The sequence below is a fragment of the Chrysochloris asiatica genome, unplaced genomic scaffold (assembly GCF_000296735.1).
Source record: "Chrysochloris asiatica unplaced genomic scaffold, ChrAsi1.0 scaffold00053, whole genome shotgun sequence".
NCBI classification, from domain to species: Eukaryota; Metazoa; Chordata; class Mammalia; order Afrosoricida; family Chrysochloridae; genus Chrysochloris; species Chrysochloris asiatica.
Window position 1 is genome coordinate 9,233,272 of NW_006408571.1, and position 16,363 is coordinate 9,249,634.

At 41.4% G+C, this 16,363-nt stretch overlaps 1 protein-coding gene across 1 annotated transcript in view; it reads left to right on the forward strand.

The window, feature by feature from the left end:
* The window catches only part of ACO1 (aconitase 1, soluble), a 66,994-nt gene that overhangs the window by 12,184 nt on the left and 38,447 nt on the right, over window positions 1-16,363 (forward strand). Inside the window, exons 2-3 of the mRNA XM_006863016.1 lie at window positions 13,692-13,810; window positions 15,361-15,529. Coding sequence (XP_006863078.1) covers window positions 13,714-13,810; window positions 15,361-15,529 — 266 coding nt within the window. The 5' untranslated portion in view covers window positions 13,692-13,713. The remainder of the gene's footprint in view (window positions 1-13,691; window positions 13,811-15,360; window positions 15,530-16,363) is intronic.

The window sequence follows — 16,363 nt, forward strand, 5'->3', positions numbered from 1 at the left end:
ATCTTCATCAGTAAATGTTTTAAGACCTCTTCACTTTCAGCAAGCAAGATTGCATCATTTGCATATCGCAGGTTGTTAATGAGTCTTCCTCCAATCCTAATGCCATGTTTTTCTTCATAGAGCCCAGCTTCTCAGATTATTTGCTCAGCATACAGGATGAATAAGTATGGTGAAAGAATACAACCCTGTTGCACACCTTTCTTAATTTGAAGCCATTCAGTGTTCCCATGTTCTGTTCGAACAACTGCCTCTTGGTCCATATACAGATTTCTCATAAGCACAATTAAGTGTTCCAGAATACTCATACTTCGCAATGTTGTCCAAAGCTTGTCATGATCCACACAGTCGAAAGCCTTTGCATAGTCAATAAAGCACATCCTAAACCTAGGGAGCACTCTGGTTGCACTTATTCCAAAAGAGAGCTGCCAGGTTGACTCATGATGATTTTTATGATACATCCTCAAAATTTCCTGTGTTTGTTAACAGTGAAGTTCAGTGAAACAGAAGGTTTTAGATTTCAAGAAGTAGATACTTTTTTCATTAATCTAAGGTTTTCATCTGATGAGTTAATTTTGTATCAAACTTTTAACAGATTCTAACATTTAAAATCTATTATTTAACGAAATTCACAGATTGTTGTTGTTAAGTGCCATCAAGTTGGTTCCGACTCATAGTGACCCTATGCATATCAGATCAAAACCCTGCCTAGTCCTGTGCCTTCTTCGCAATTGTTACCTATACTTGAGCCCATTGCTGCTGCCATTGTGTGAATCCATCTCATTGGGAGTCTTCCTTTTTTTTTTTTGCTGACCTTCCACTTTACCAAACATAACTAATAGCCTTCTCCTGATAACACATTGGAAATATGAGAGCCAAGTCTTGTTATCCTGGCTTCTAAGAAGCTTTCTGGCTGTATTTCTTTCCACACAGATTGGTTTGTTCTTCTAGCAGTCCATGGTACTTTCAACATTCTTTTCTAACACTATGACTCAAATGCATCAATTCTTCGATCATCTGCCTTATTCATTGTCCAACTTTCACATGTATATGAAGCCATTGAAAATACCCTGGCTTGCATCGGGAGCATCTTATACTCTCAAACTGATATTGTTGCTCTTTCTTGAACACTTTAAAGAGGTCTTGTGCAGCAGATTTGCCTAATGCAATACATCGTTTGATTTCTTGACTGCTTCTTCCTTGAGTGGTGATTGTGGATCCAAACAAAATAAAGTCTTTGACAATTTCAATCTTTTCTCCATAGATCATGTTATTTATTGATCCAGTTGTGAAAATTTTTGTTTTCTCAATTTGTGTACAATCCATATTGTATTTCAAGCTCTTCACTTTTAGCAAGCAAGGTTATATCATCTACTTGTTAATAAGGTTGTGAATGAGTCTTCCTCCAATCTTAATACCACATTCTTCTTCATATAATCCAGCTTCTCCTATTATTTGCTCATCATACTGATTGAATAACTATGATGAAAGATACAACCTGGTACACTCCTGATTTTAAGCCATTCAGTATTCCCTTGCTCTGTTTTAACATGGCCTCCGGTCCATGTACAGGTTCTTCATGAGCATAATGAAATGTCTTAGAATGTCCATTCTTCACAATGTTATCAGTAAGTATTTTGTCATGATCTACATAGTCAAAAGTCTTTGCATAGTCACTAGAGCACAGGTAAACATCTTTCTGAATATTTTCTGCTTTTAGCAAAGATCCATCTGATATCAGCACTAATAACCCTAGTGCCACATCCTCGTCTGAATCTGACTTGAATTTCTGGCAATTCTCTGTTGGTGTGCTGTTGCAACTGATAGAAATTGTCTTCAGTAAAATTTTACTTGCATGTTATCGTAATGATAATGTTCATTGACTTCTGCATTCTGTTAGGTTATTCCTCTTTGGAATGGTCACAAATACGAATCTCTTCCAATCAGTTGGCCAGGTCGCTGACTTCCAAATATGTTGGCACAGTTGAGTCAGTGCCTTCAATTTGTGTACTGTAAATTCCTGGGGCCTTTTTTTCTGTCAGTGCTTTCAGTACAACTGGGACTTACTCCTTCAGTGTCATCTGTTCTTGAGCTTATGCTCCCTCTTGAAATGGTTGAACATTGACCGTTTCCTTTTGGTAGAGTGACTCTGTATGTCCCTTCCGTCTTCTTTTGATGCTTTCTGTGTCGTTCAATACTATGCCCACAGAGTGCTTCAATCTGGCAAGCCAAGGCTTGGATTTTTTTTCTTCAGTTTTTTCTGTTTTAGGAATGCTAAGTAATTTTCTACTCTTTTGGTGTTCTAACTCCAAGTTTTTACACATTTCATTAAAATACTTGGCATTGTCTTCTCAAGCTGCTCTTTGAAATTTTCTGTTCAGCTTTTTTTATCTCATTTCTTCCGTTAGCTTTAGCTTCTCTATGCTCAATAGCAAGTTTCAGCGTCTCTTCTGACATCTATTTTGATCTTTTCTTTCTTTCCTGTCTTTTTAATGACCCTTTGCATTCTTCTTGTATGATGTTCTTGATGTCATCCCACAACTTTTCTGATCTTCAGTCATTAGTGTCTAATGCATCAAATCTGTTCTTGAGATGGTTTCTAAGTTAAGGTGAGATAGACCCAAGGTCATATTTTGGCTCTTGTGAAATTGTTTTAATTTTCTTCAGCTTCAGCCTGAACTTGCATAAGAGCAATTGCTGGTGTTTTCCAGTCTGCCCCGGCCATGTTTTTGGATGATGTGATATTGTGCTTTTATCCCATCTCTTCCCACAGATATAGTTAAGTTGTTTCCTGTGTAGTCCATCTGGTGAGGTTCATGTATATAGTCACCTTTTATGTTGTTGAAAAAAGATATTTGTAATGAGTAAGTAATTGGTCTTGCAAAATTCTATCATGTGATTTCCAGCATCATTTCTATCACCAGTGCCATATTTTCCACCTACTGCTCCTTCCTCTGTTTCCAACTTTGGCATTCCAATCACCACTGATTATCAATACATCTTGATTGTATGTTTGATCAGTTTCAGACTGAAAAAGTTGGTAGACTTCAATTTTGTCATCGCTGACTTTAATAGTTGGTATGTAAATTTGAATAGTAGTGGTATTAATAGCAAATACTTTCAGCTTATCATTATTCAAAATCCCCAGAAATCTGTGGGTAGTGCAAATGTTTAGCCCTGGCATTTTAGGATAAGCATTGGACTGCTAACAACAAGCTTGGCAGTTCAAACCCACCAGCCTTTCTTCGGGGTTGCTATGAATCAGGGCGACTGGATCGCACTTAACAGCAATAACAACAACAAATAACCAACCGAAACGTTACCATTTGAAATCGTGAAAACCCCATGGAGTACAATTCTGCTGTGTGGCACATGGGGTTACTGTGAATAAGAATTGACTCTGGAGCAACTGGCTTGATGTTTCTTTATTCACAGCTCCTACAATGGAGTCCTGGAGTAGTGCTGTAGGTTAATGCGCTGGACTGCAAAGTTGGTTTGAACTACAAGGTCAGTGGTTCAAGCTCACTAGCCGCTCTTCAGAAACCCTATACAGGGTTGCTATGGGTCAGAACTGACTCAACAGCACTTAACAACAATAACAATGGCATACAAAATCTGCATGGGATCTGGCCTCTGAGACTCCCCAAATCCTCTTCTTTTCTGTCCTCTCTTGCCCCATTGTGGTCTCCTGGCCCTTCCTCAACCCCTGTAAGCATACTTTAGGACCTTTGCACTCATTCTTACCACTTCCCTAGATCACACTTAGCTTGTTCCATCATGTCCTCCAAATCTCTGCTGAAGTGCCCCACGTCAGGCCTTCTGTGATCACCATACATTCTCCATGGCCCCTACAGGCCCTACAACACTCACCCTGACTTAACTGCAAGACTGGCCAGTGTCTGACTGGCCAGAGTCTGTCTCCCTCCACTAAAATTGACTCACCATGAGATCAGGAACATTGTCAGCTTTGGTTACCCCAGTGCATTCACTAGATACCTACTGAAAATATCTGTTAAATGAATGAATGAGTCATAGAATTTTTCACTTAAATGAGACTTTTGAGATCATCAACTGCTTTTATTTTACCCAGTGGAAACTGAGGCACAGAAAGTTTTAGGCGTTCTCAGAAAGTAATTTATTTCTTTAAAAATAACTGTTGCAGCTGTAAAAAAAAAAAAATGTAGCAATGAATGTGAGCTAATCTTGTCAGCTGTCTTAGAATAGGACAGAAGAACTAGTGGAAACAGACTGATCTTAAAAATTTAGTTGCAACGAACATTTCAAGTTTCTCTGTGATGGCAAAGCCTTTGAGACACAAGGCAGAGTCTTATTCAGCTCTAGAGCCTACAGTGCCCCTCCCATATAGTTCAAGCTCAAGAAACATGTTTTGGTGGATTTGATGATGTGGTTATAAAACCATTACTTTCTCCACCCCTTCTGCCTTGACCCCACTGTAGTTTTTTAATGTTTTCTTTCATCTCCCCACAAATCCGCAATTGCTTTATGCTCCTCCTTTAAATTACAGGGTTACGTGTAAGAGTTGTTTTTTGTTTATTTAATAACTTGTATGAACAGCTAAGAGGATTAGTAAGTGACCTAGTCTTGGGAAGAATTCAGAGGTATTTAATTCGTCCAGATGTAGCCACATCAAATAAAGCAAAGAGCTGACATTCTGGCTGCCATGCTGACTTTGCTGCCCGCGTGGGTCATTTATGCTAATGTAAACATCCTTGGGATCTCACTTTTGACAAAAATCAGTTATAAGAGGCATGATGGTTAGATACACAGCCATCGGTTTCAGGGTGGGACCAATTAATTTCTCTCTAAATGGGAAAAAAGTGAAGGCTTAGCTCATCTTTACTGTGAACTAAATAAACCCTAGAAACACAATGATCTTTGATTTGGGAATTGAAAACCATGTAAACTAAGGGTGGATTTATTTAGAAAGGTATGAGAAGAGAAGAGATACAAAGAGAGAGAAGAAAGCTCTCTGGTTGGAACAGATTTTAAAAATCCATTCTCATGTGTCTGAAGAAAGCCCAGATGAATGATTGGGAGAATGTGTTGTGTGTACTTTAGACCACAAAGCAGGGATTCTCCACTAATCACCTGGAAGCCTCTTTAAAACGCCTCAGGAAACTGATATGCATTCCTCCAACCGTAGAGGATAAACAGAAACTACCAACCAGACGTATAGTCCCCACCCCATTCCTGACAGGAGTTCTGCTGCACAGGGTTCTGCGTCTTCTCCGCCCACTCCTGTTGTTGTGCGGATGACCTGTGATTACTAATAGTGCTCATTAATATTGATGTTTCTGTCTCTTAAGTCATCCTAAAAGGATTCAACACCTGAGAAGCCGCTAGATCACAAATTTATATATCCCAGAGGCTGGAAAGACCCTGAGAGGTGAATCTATTTTATCTGATCATGGGCTTGTAACTAAGGCTAGCTGTCTATTCCAAGCATTTTACAAATCTGCCTGTGACAGTTCACTTGCTTTCTTTCTTGGATACTAATGCTAATGTTGAGTCATTCCCTGTCAGCTGGGTGTATGCTCTAAGATGGTTTTCTAGAAAGAGTAATGGCTAAACAGTGTGCTTACTCTGCAGTAAGACACTGCTCAGGCTCCCTCATGAAACCTGTTGGCAGGATTACTGCCTGTGCTTGGAGGTTTAGTCTGAGGTTACAGATTGCAAAGCTCACTGGCTTGTTTACTCATTCAAACCAACTGGGCTTGCTTAAAATGTACCCAACCATGGGGACAAATTGTACAACAGACTTTAGAGCTGCCAGCAACTGGTTTGAATTTTGGTTTTTGTCATCCATATAAAGAGAAATCCTATAGACTGCAAATCTCAAGACCAGATTGGGGCCAAGGACAGTCCCAGCCTAAACAGGGCTCGGGGGTTGAGTCTTATTCACATTCAGAGCTCATTGGAGTTCCCCCAGGGATTAGAACATTTGGTCACCAGAGGCTACCTACTGTGGTTCCCTTTGGCCTGTCTGGCAGACAGGCAGTTTATAAAAGAAGAAATTCAGATGTCTAACAGACAGATGGAAACATATTTAACTTCACTATTTTTTGAAGAAATACCAACATTGGTTTTTTATATCTCAGCTTGGAGAAAGGTAAACACACACTCCACACATAATAATTTCCCCCACATAGCAGTTTTTCTTTCTATGATTTTAGCTACCTGGGGTCAACCTTAGTACAAAACTTACATAAATTGTGAACTGTTCTGAGTAACTTGATGAATCTCATGCCATCCCACTCTGTTTGAAGCTGATTTGCTCCTCCTCTGCTGCGACATTGCTGGAGACATCTCTCAAGTTCTTGCTTTATAGAGATGCTCTCCTTTCCTTTATGAACTATCCACTAGAGATATTTATGTACAATTTTAAAATGACTTTAGCGTTGTTATTGTTGTTATCAGGTGCCATCGAGTCGGAACCGACTCATAGTGACCCCATGCACAGCAGAACGAAACAATGCCCGATCCTGAGCCAACCTCACTACCGCTGCCACACTTGAGTCCATCAATGATGCCACCTGGCTGATCCATCTCGTTAGGGGTCTTCCTCTTTTTCTCTGACCCTCCACCTTACCCAGCATGACATCCTTCTCCAGCGACTGTTTCCTCTGGACAATATGTCCAAAGTATGAGAGATGAAGCTTAGCCATCTTGGCCTCCAAGGAGCACTCTGGTTGTACTTCTTCCAAAACAGATCTATTGGTTCTTTTGGCAGTCCATGGCACTTACAGTATTCTCCTCCAACACCACAACTCAAAGGCATCAATTCTTCTACGATCTTCCTTATTCACTGTCCAGCTTTCGCATCCATATGAGGCTATTGAAAACACCGTGGCCTGGGTCAGGCGCACCTTAGTCCTCAAGCTGACATCTCTGCTCTTCAATATTTTAAAAAGTTCCTGTGCAGCAGATTTGCCCAATGCAATACGTCGTCTGATCTCTTGACTGCTGGTTCCGCAAGTGTTGATAGTTGATCCAAGAAGAATGAAGTCTTTGACAACTTCAATCTTTTCTCCATTGATAAGAATGTTGTTTATTGGTCCAGTGGTGAGGATTTTTGTTTTTTTGACATTGAGATGTAATCCATATCGAAGGCTGTGCTCTTTGATCTTCATAAGTAAATGTTTCAAGTCCTCTTCACTTTCAGTAATCAAGGTTGTATCATCTGCATATCGCAGGTTGTTAATGAGTCTTCCTCCAATCCTTACGCCATGTTTTTCTTCATAGAACCCAGCTTCTCTTATTATTTGCTCAGCATACAGGTTGAATAAGTATGGTGAAAGAATACAACCCTGTCTCACACCTTTCCCAATTTTAAAACATTCAGTGTTCCCATCTTCTTGGTCTAGGTACAGATTTCTCAAAAGTACAATTAAGTGTTCTGGAATACTCATACTTCTCAATGTTGTCCATAGCTTGTCATGATCCACACAATCGAAAGCCTTTGCGTAGTCAATAAAGCACAGGTAAACATCCTTCTGGTATTCTCTGCTTTCAGCCAAGATCCATTGGATAGCAGCAATGATATCTCTCGTTCCCCGGCCTCTTCTGAATTCAGCTTGAACCTCTGGAAGTTCTCTGTCAATGTATGATTGTATTACCTTTAGCAAAACTTTACTCACTTGAGATATCAAAGAGATTGTCCGATGATTTCCGCATTCTGTTGGGTCACCTCTCTTTGGGATGGGCATAAATATTGATCTCTTCCAATCAGTTGGCCAGATAGTTGTCTTCCAAATTTCTTGGCATTTTTTTGTTTTTGTTTTTGTTTTTGTTTTTGTTTTTGGGGGGGGGGGGGGGCAGAGTGTGAGAGATCAAGAAAGGCTAAACTTTAGCATAGTGGTTATGAATTGGGCTAGTGATCTCACGGTCAGCAGTTCAAAACTACCAGCTGTTCCGCGGGAGAAAGAGGAGGCTTTCTACTCCCATAAAGATTTACAGCCTTGGAAACCCTGTACAGTGTCGCTATGAGTCGGAACTGACTCCACGGCACATAACAGCAACAACTGTAAACTTTTTTTGAAAGTAAGTAATATTTGCATGCAGGCTTATTGAGAATAGAATTTGGACAGCATAGTCTTCTAATTAGAGATAACATTGGCTTTATTCTAGAACTTTCTTTATGAATACATTTATATATACGATGGTTTGTGTGTAAGTGTGTATGAATGAATGTATACTGAGCCTTAAAATGTTCTTAATTTGAATTGATATCCATAGAGTAGTATATATATATATTTTATTATTCTGCAACTTTAAATTTCACTATATCACTTAAAATGAGTCTTTGCTCACATTTCTTACATTGAACCTGAGTAAATAATTGTATATTTCATATTTGTGTTGTTAAAATAAACAGGTCTCCCAGGACAGATTGTGAAAACACTAACCTGTGTTGTTTTCCCAGAGGTTAGCTGTAAGTCAGTTCTCTAGATCTCTGAGTCACATGGAAGGCTCAGGAAATGACTATACTCATTGTTGTTGTTGTGAAGTGCCTTCAAGTCGATGCTGACCCATAGTGACCCTGTATAGGGTTTCCAAGGAGCAGCTTGTGAGCTTGAACCACCGACCTTGCAGTTCAAACAACTTAGCAGTCTGACGCATAAGCCCACAGTGCCACACCAGAACTGTGCTCCAAGACTGTAATTTGATCAATCTTTTGTTTTTTTTCCCAACACTGTCTAAAAAAAGAGTTTTAGACTTTTTTAAACCCCCTGTGGGAAATTTGCTTTTAATTGGGAGGAAAATCAGTCATGTTTTCTTCCAGGTTCTAACACTAACAATTTACGTGACCCCAAGCAAATCTAATCCTCTTCAGAGCCCTCTATTTCTTCATCGGGATTGCCAAACCCTGTGAGTCCATTCTGACTCATAGTAAGTCTGTAGGACAAAGTACAACTGCCGCTCAGGTTGCCAAGGCCATAGTCTTTGCAGAATCAGATGGCTGTGTCTTTCTTCTGCAGAGCGACTGGTGGGTTCAGACTGCCAGCCTTACCATTAGCAGCCAAGCACTTGACCATTGCACCACCAGAGTCCTAGGGAAATGCTACACATAAGGTTCTATTCAGAAAGCACCACATTACATTCTCTGATCTCATTGCCGTCTTGGCCTCTAAGTGTTCCTATAGGAGGATGCCACTCCCAGTCACCTGTATGTGTCCTAATTGAGACCATAGGTTAAGTTGTGGTTGTGCAGAATCCCAGCTCTGCACTCCCTCCCCACCTTTTCCTGACTCATTGTCAGAGGTCTTCCCTCAGATCTGCCAGCCTGGACTGAATAGTTCTTCTTTTTAGTAACTTGCTATGAACTTTTTAGTAACTTGCTATGGTGTTTGGAAGTTCCCTCTCCCACATTGCACAAAATGTATTTGGGGAATCTTGACATTGTTCAGGCCACCCAACTGGTGTTTCAGGGTGGATAGCTTTGAAAGACACAGTTTCTCTACCAAATACTCGACTGGCAGATTGTGAGCTAGGGGTTGTGAAGGGTTTCAGATAGGGTGTCGGTGTCTCATTTTTTATTCTGGAATAAGAACTGTTCCTTTGCCTGATTTGTTTCTGCAGCCAAGGGGCAATGTTCAGCAGGCCTAAGTTGTCTGAGAGCAAGGGTTCAGGAAGGACAAGCAGAGTTCTGGATGACTGTCCAAGCTCGCTGCTTCAAAGCCATCACTTCCTGTTTTTTCTTCACTTTTCTCCTTTTCTTTTTTTTTCCCTCTTTTTTTACTCTGCCTCCATTGTAGTACCATCTCATTGTGTGCAACAGGAAAGACAGCCACCTGAACAACCATTCTCCTTCTGAAAAAGAAAAAAAAAAAGGTATGAGAACCCACTTTCCTCCCAAAAAAAGATCCACCTTTACTGTGTTTGTTCATCCCTGCTTGTCATTAGTATTGTGTGAAGATAAAATAAAGTGGAGGGAGAGGGGCAGGGCCACAAGCAGCTGGGATGGGAGATCAGAAAAGACAGCCACTGAAACCATGGGTCTGCTCTGTGGGGCTGACGGACGCAGGTAGAGCTCCGTGGACAGTTGCTGGGGTTCTTGAAGAAACTCCAGCTCTTGGGGCTGGTGATAATACTCAAGGTTTGGGAATAAGGTGAGATTCTGGCCAGAGTAAGGCAGACAGGTAGCATTCACAATCCCTAGATCTCCTGTGGATATGGACCCTCACGCTCTTCTTGAAACCTGGTTGTGCTGGCCTTTTCATGGGGTTGCTAACACTGGAGACTTCTGTGAGGAGAATTGAGCAGAACCCTGGAGTGACTGATTTTTAGAGCCCTCTAGGCATGTATGGAGAAGCTGTCACCCAAACTTCCAAGCAGAACCAGTTTATAGTTACCAGCAGACACTACTGTTGGTCTCTGTTGACCTGTGACTTAGTGAAGAGTAGCAGGGGACATGGGGCAATGGCTGGCTCAGGCCTAGGTGCGTGCTGACCCGTGGAGAGTAGAGACAGCTCCAGCATTCAAGAGCTGAGTCTCTTGTGCCCAGGAGTCTCTTCTGGCTCTCTCAGTCTCGTGGGGTTGTTGGTTGGTGGCTCCATCCAGCATCAACTTCAGAGCAGGAGTTGTAGCACTGGAGAGGCAGTGGTAGTGGGGGTGGTAGAAAGAGCCAGGGTTCAAAACCTAACTCTTCCTCTTAATAGATTATGCCTTCTGAGCTGCAGTTTCCTTATTCGTAAAGTTGGAATAAGGATATGCTTTATTTTTGAGGACATTGCAGGGATTCAAGAAAGCATAAAACATGTAAGCATTTGGCATACATAGAACCATCAGAAGCAGAAGCTGTTTCCTTTCTCTCCTAACTTCTGCAAGTAGTTTGTGTCTTCTGCAAACAAGCCACCACTGTTGTTACTAAACAGTGTATTTATAGATTTTTTTCTCTTTAACAGGCATTCTGACTTCCTCCTGATTTAGTGGGAATTTGTTACAAAACCCTTGCATTTGTGGGGCATGTCATCTTATATATACACTCCCCTCAAAAACTAAAGCTACAGTCCTCCTCCCCAAGAAGTCCTAAAGCTTTGTAGTCATCCAGACCTGGAAGTGTTTGATTTCTTCTTCCCCTTGGCGATTGCCCACTCACTCAGCAGCCCATTTCTCCCAAATTTTGCCTCCTCAACCTTTAATCCACGTACCCTTGGATTTTCCATTTCTATCCAAATGCATGTCCTGGCTGCCTCTCACGTCTGTCATTGTAGTGGGTTTCCTAGCTGAACTCCTTCGAGTCTGACACTTTGGCCAGATTGAGTTACAACACAGGGCAAGATTGTGGACCCTCTACTCAGACAGGGTCCACAGGAGTGTTTGTTTTCTTCATCTTCTGCATAGCTGCACAGTAGTTGAGAAAAACTAAATTAGTGCCTAACGTCTACAAATTAAGAGATCCAGAAAATCAGCCTTGCTTACTTGAAAACTTGGATGAGCTGTCAACCCTGGTCTAGCATGTCTGCATGTGGCTCCAGGCTGGAACCAAATTGTTGCCACCCCTTTGCATGGATACAGACTTCCTGGTTGCCTCTAAAGCCTGTTCCTGTGTGTCGACTTCCTTCTTGAGCCCTTGGAAGTAGTTAGTGTGTCATCGTACTTCAGAACTTGCCCCTCCTGTTTCACGTACATGCTGCCTCCACGTCTGACATTTCAGTGTCTAACAATGGTTCTTCAGCTGAACATGTGCTAGAATCACTGAGGATATTAAACATGGGGATTCCTGTCCTTGCTCTCATCTGTACTGATTTGATAGTTCAGGGGTGGGACTCAGGATTTTTTATCTAACAAGATCCCTCGCTAATTCTAATACAGATGGTCAAGGGTATGTACTTTTATAAACACTGTCCACCTCCTTTCTAGCCTTTCCTTAGTTTCATCTCCAGAATTCCTAGAGAATGAGTTTGATTGTTCCTGGTGCGGTCAGGTGTCTTCGCACCACTGCCCCCGCTCCTCAAGTGGCCCTCCTAAAGAAATCATGTGGGACTAGGGACCAAAAGCAGTAGACAACGTCTCTTGTCTCTGTCCTCTCGGTGCTTGTTGCAGGCATCATTCCCTGCACTGATAGCCAACCAGCTACCTCCCCCAAAACTACTTAGTACTGGACTTTGGACAGAATTTCTTGTTGTTGGTGGTAAGTACCGTGGAGCCTGTTAGATGTACAATATCTTTTTTCTTTTAAGACTTTAACTAATTGCTTAGTGTTTTATTGAACATAGTTAAAAATGCAAACATTGAAAACTAAGCCTTCCAGTTCCAACATCTAGGCTCCTGCACCTTTTAAGGAACTAGTAGCCCCTAAGCACTGGACCGCAAGGTTGTTTGAATTGCAAGGTCAGCAGTTCAAACTCACCTTTACAGGGTCACTATGAGTCCCAACTGACTCGATGGCACTTACCAACAACCACAGCTAGTCCCCTTTGTGCCCTTAATGAAGATAACCTATCTGTAGAGATAAAGCTGTATCTTTAAACTTTCACAAATTGTGGTTGTGTACTGTCACGTCAGTTCTGACTCATAGTGACCCTGTATAGTGTGTTTCCAAGAGGGGTTGATGGGTTTGCATTGCCAACCTTGTGCTTACCCTACAGCACCACACCAGAATGTCAGGAATAGTGTCCCTTATTTACCACATGCAGCGTGTGAAAATAAGGAGCTCTGGTGGTTCGGTGGTTAAGCACTTGGCTGCTAACTGAACGGTTGGTGGTTTGAACCACCAGCTGCTTCATGGGAGGCACAGATGACAGTCTGGCTTCCATTAAGATTGTAGCCTTGGAAACTAGGGGGGGTAGTTCCTCTGTCCTATAGGGTTGCTCTCAGTCATAATCAACTTGGCAACGATGGGTCTTTTTGGTTTTGTTTTTAATCCATGAAAGGTTGCATGAGAAGACTTTCTCAGAGTTGGGTAGATGTGTCTTCCCAATGTGTCAGCAGAGTTTGGGCCTTTATGCCACAGTGTGCTTTAAAGATGCTCTGGTGTCAACGCTCTGTTATCACTGTCTGCAAAAATGAACCAGGAAGGCGTCTGGTGTGCAAAGTTTATTAAAAATGTCACAGAGACTCTTATAACAGGAAATTCACGGGGTGTTTCCAGAAAATAACTCTTCTTAAGTCCCCACTTCCAAAGTTCAAGTTTTGTACAATTGCATAATGTCATTTGCTATAGACTTCTTATCTCCTGCCAAATAAGACTTGAGCCCTCCTCAGAGGTGTTTTCATATAGCCAGGACTTACCATGAGCTACTTCATTTCTCATCTACATCCACATCAGCCAGTGGACAGCTTGTGGACCACAAGCTTCATGGGGTGGCACAGGACAGGGCAGGATTTTGTCCTGTACCCGGGACCTCCATGAGTCATAGCTGATTCAATGGCAGCTAACAAGAGCAAACTTTTCTCAGTGGAAGGATGTTGGGAAATTGTAGAAATAAAGCAAAAGAAGTTTTGGGTTTTATACTCTCTTGAGAGGCCAATGCAAGCTTCACAGAAAGCCCTGTTAAAATAATTGCTAATAATCTCAACATTGTTCATGTGTAGCCTTCCTGCCCTCTATTTTGGAAAGATAAGAAGTGATTTAGGTGACCGTGCATAGTAGTTAAAGAGAACAAGTACTCGCTCCTGTAAATGAGGTCTAGCTTTGAAAGCAGAAATTAAATTTCCACTTTCTTGTTTAGGGGCACGTGATCATCAGTAATCATGAGCAACCCATTCAAATGCATTGCTGAACCCTTGGATGCTGCACAACCAGGAAAGAAATTCTTTAATTTAAATAAATTGGAGGACGCAAGATATGGTAGGTGCATGATTCTATAGTGTAATAGCCTCTGATGTCTTGTGGCATCTTATTTGCATTATAATTAAGCTCTGTGATTAATTAGCCTTTAGGGGAGATGGTAGAGTAAGTGGAAACACAGAGTTATTCTTTGAAACTGAGCACAGGCTTAGAAACCCGGAGACCTGATTTTTGAGTTCTGCCAGACTGCTGAATGTTTGTGGGTTAAGCTCACAAACACAAACTCACACACATGCCTCTCTTGCACTGTTCATTTTAGAGTAGATAATAATGATTGTGTATGCTTAGCATTTATATAACATTCAATAGTGTGGCATGTGTTTACACTTACAGATTATGTCTATAAACAAGACCTATGGGGTCTTGTTATAAAATGTAGGACTTCCTGGGCTGGGGCTCAGAGAGGGTCAATGATGTGTTCATGTGACAAGTACGTGGGTAGCAGAAGAGGATGTAGCTTCAAGTCTCTTGGCTCTGAATCATATATTATTTTACCTTTTGCATTCTGTTTTTCCAAATAATACTTCTAGATAATACTAGTGAAAAATGTCTATATATCATAATTGAATTTTTTATTTTATAAACAAAAGCACATTCAATATTCTTATGAATTATAATGATGTTTATCTGGAAAACCTGCTCATCAGTTCCTATAACCATTCTATGTACGTGGTGTTTAGGATCTTATTGCCTTTGAAAAATGTATGTGCCTGTACTTTGGTCTTAGACTCCTAGTGTGATGCTGTAGAATCAGCACTGGACTTCGAACCACAAGGTCAGCAGTTCAAGCCTATCAGCTGCTCCTCGGAAACCCTATACAGGGTCACTATGAGTCAGAACCAACACGACGGTACTTAACAACAACAACATGCTTTGGTCTTAATGGCAGTAACTTTAAAGAGCTTGTTTACTCATTCTTGAACACTAGTTTTCATAAGAGATATGTTGTTAAGTGCCATCAAGTCGATACAGACTCATAGCAACCTGGTGTAGGATTTCTAAAACTGTACCTCTTTGCAGGAGCAGAAAGCCTCATCTTTCTCCCACAGAGCAGCTGGTGGACTCACACCTTCAACCTTGTAGTTCACTGTCCTGTTCTTACCCTACCAAACCACCACACTCCCAAGTTGCATTTTGTTGTTGTTAATAGAGACCCGTATATGGTTTCCAAGGAGCGGCTGGTGAGTTTGAACAAACGACCTTGCTGTTCAAACCGACTTTGCAGTTCAGTGCTTATCCTACAGCGCCACACCAGAATGTAATTCTTTGTATTCCAGGCCTGGTGTGGCGCTGTGGGATAATACTCCTCAGAAACCTTATACAGGGTCGCTGTGAGTCTGAACTGGCTTGTAACTTAACAATAACAACAAAAACCCATTCAATAACCATATCCTCTGTTGATCACTTTAAACTTTACCCTCTTCCTCTGTTGAAACAATAGCTGATGCCTTGTATGAGTTTATACAGAGAATGGCTTTAAAGAGGCCGCTTTCAATAAGGCCGTCTGACGGTTTTTGTTTGTTTTGTTATGTTTTCTCCTCTCCTCCTAGGACGCTTACCATTTTCTATTAGAGTTCTGTTGGAGGCAGCTGTTCGGAACTGTGATGAGTTTTTGGTGAAAAAAAGTGACATTGAGAATATCCTAAACTGGAATGTCATGCAGCATAAGAACATAGAAGTGCCATTTAAGCCTGCCCGTGTCATCCTGCAGGACTTCACGTGAGCCACATGTCACTTCCCTCTCCCCTTATCTGCCTCCCTCATCAGAAGACCCTTAAAGAAACCTCCTGTTTTCTTTTTTTAAAACAGAGTGAGCGTATAATTTATGATACAATATCTGGGCACAAAAACAAAAGAGATCATTACCCTGGGGTAGCAGACATCAACCAAGGTGGTTTCAGGCAAACATGTTATATAGTGACACTCCTTTTCCAATGGCAAGGGTCATTGCTTTGGTGTTGAAGATCCTAGGCCTGAGTATCCGAGGGAAATGTGGAAGACATAGCATAGAGTAGTAGCACTATCTTGGCATCTCTTCTCTTCCACACCTGTCACCCATAGAGCCAGGTACTAAGCATCTGTCCTTGGAGCACTGATGGACAACACATAGAAATGGTCTAACCCATGTCTGCTATGGTCCCAGGAATCCTTCTCCCCATCACTACCTCTGCTTTGATATACAACTTTTCCATTTTTAAATGATCTTACTTTATTTTTTTTCTGGACTCCAAATTTTGTTTTTCTATAGGAAGAACACCCAAATTGTGTACTCTACATTGATAAATTTAGACTCATAGTGACCCTATACAGGGCCTGACTCATAACGACCCTGTACAGGGTTTCTGAGGAGCGGCGGGTATACTTGAACAGTCAGCTTTTCAGTCCAAGCCAACTTTGCATCCAGCTCATTAAACAACAGCGCCACACCAGGACTCCAAATTGATAAAAACATAAAAACGAAGAATTCACTTACCATAAATTTGCTTCACAGCCCACTCTTTAAATTACATTTACTCCTCATTTACATTTGGTCTGACCTCGAAGTTGTGACTG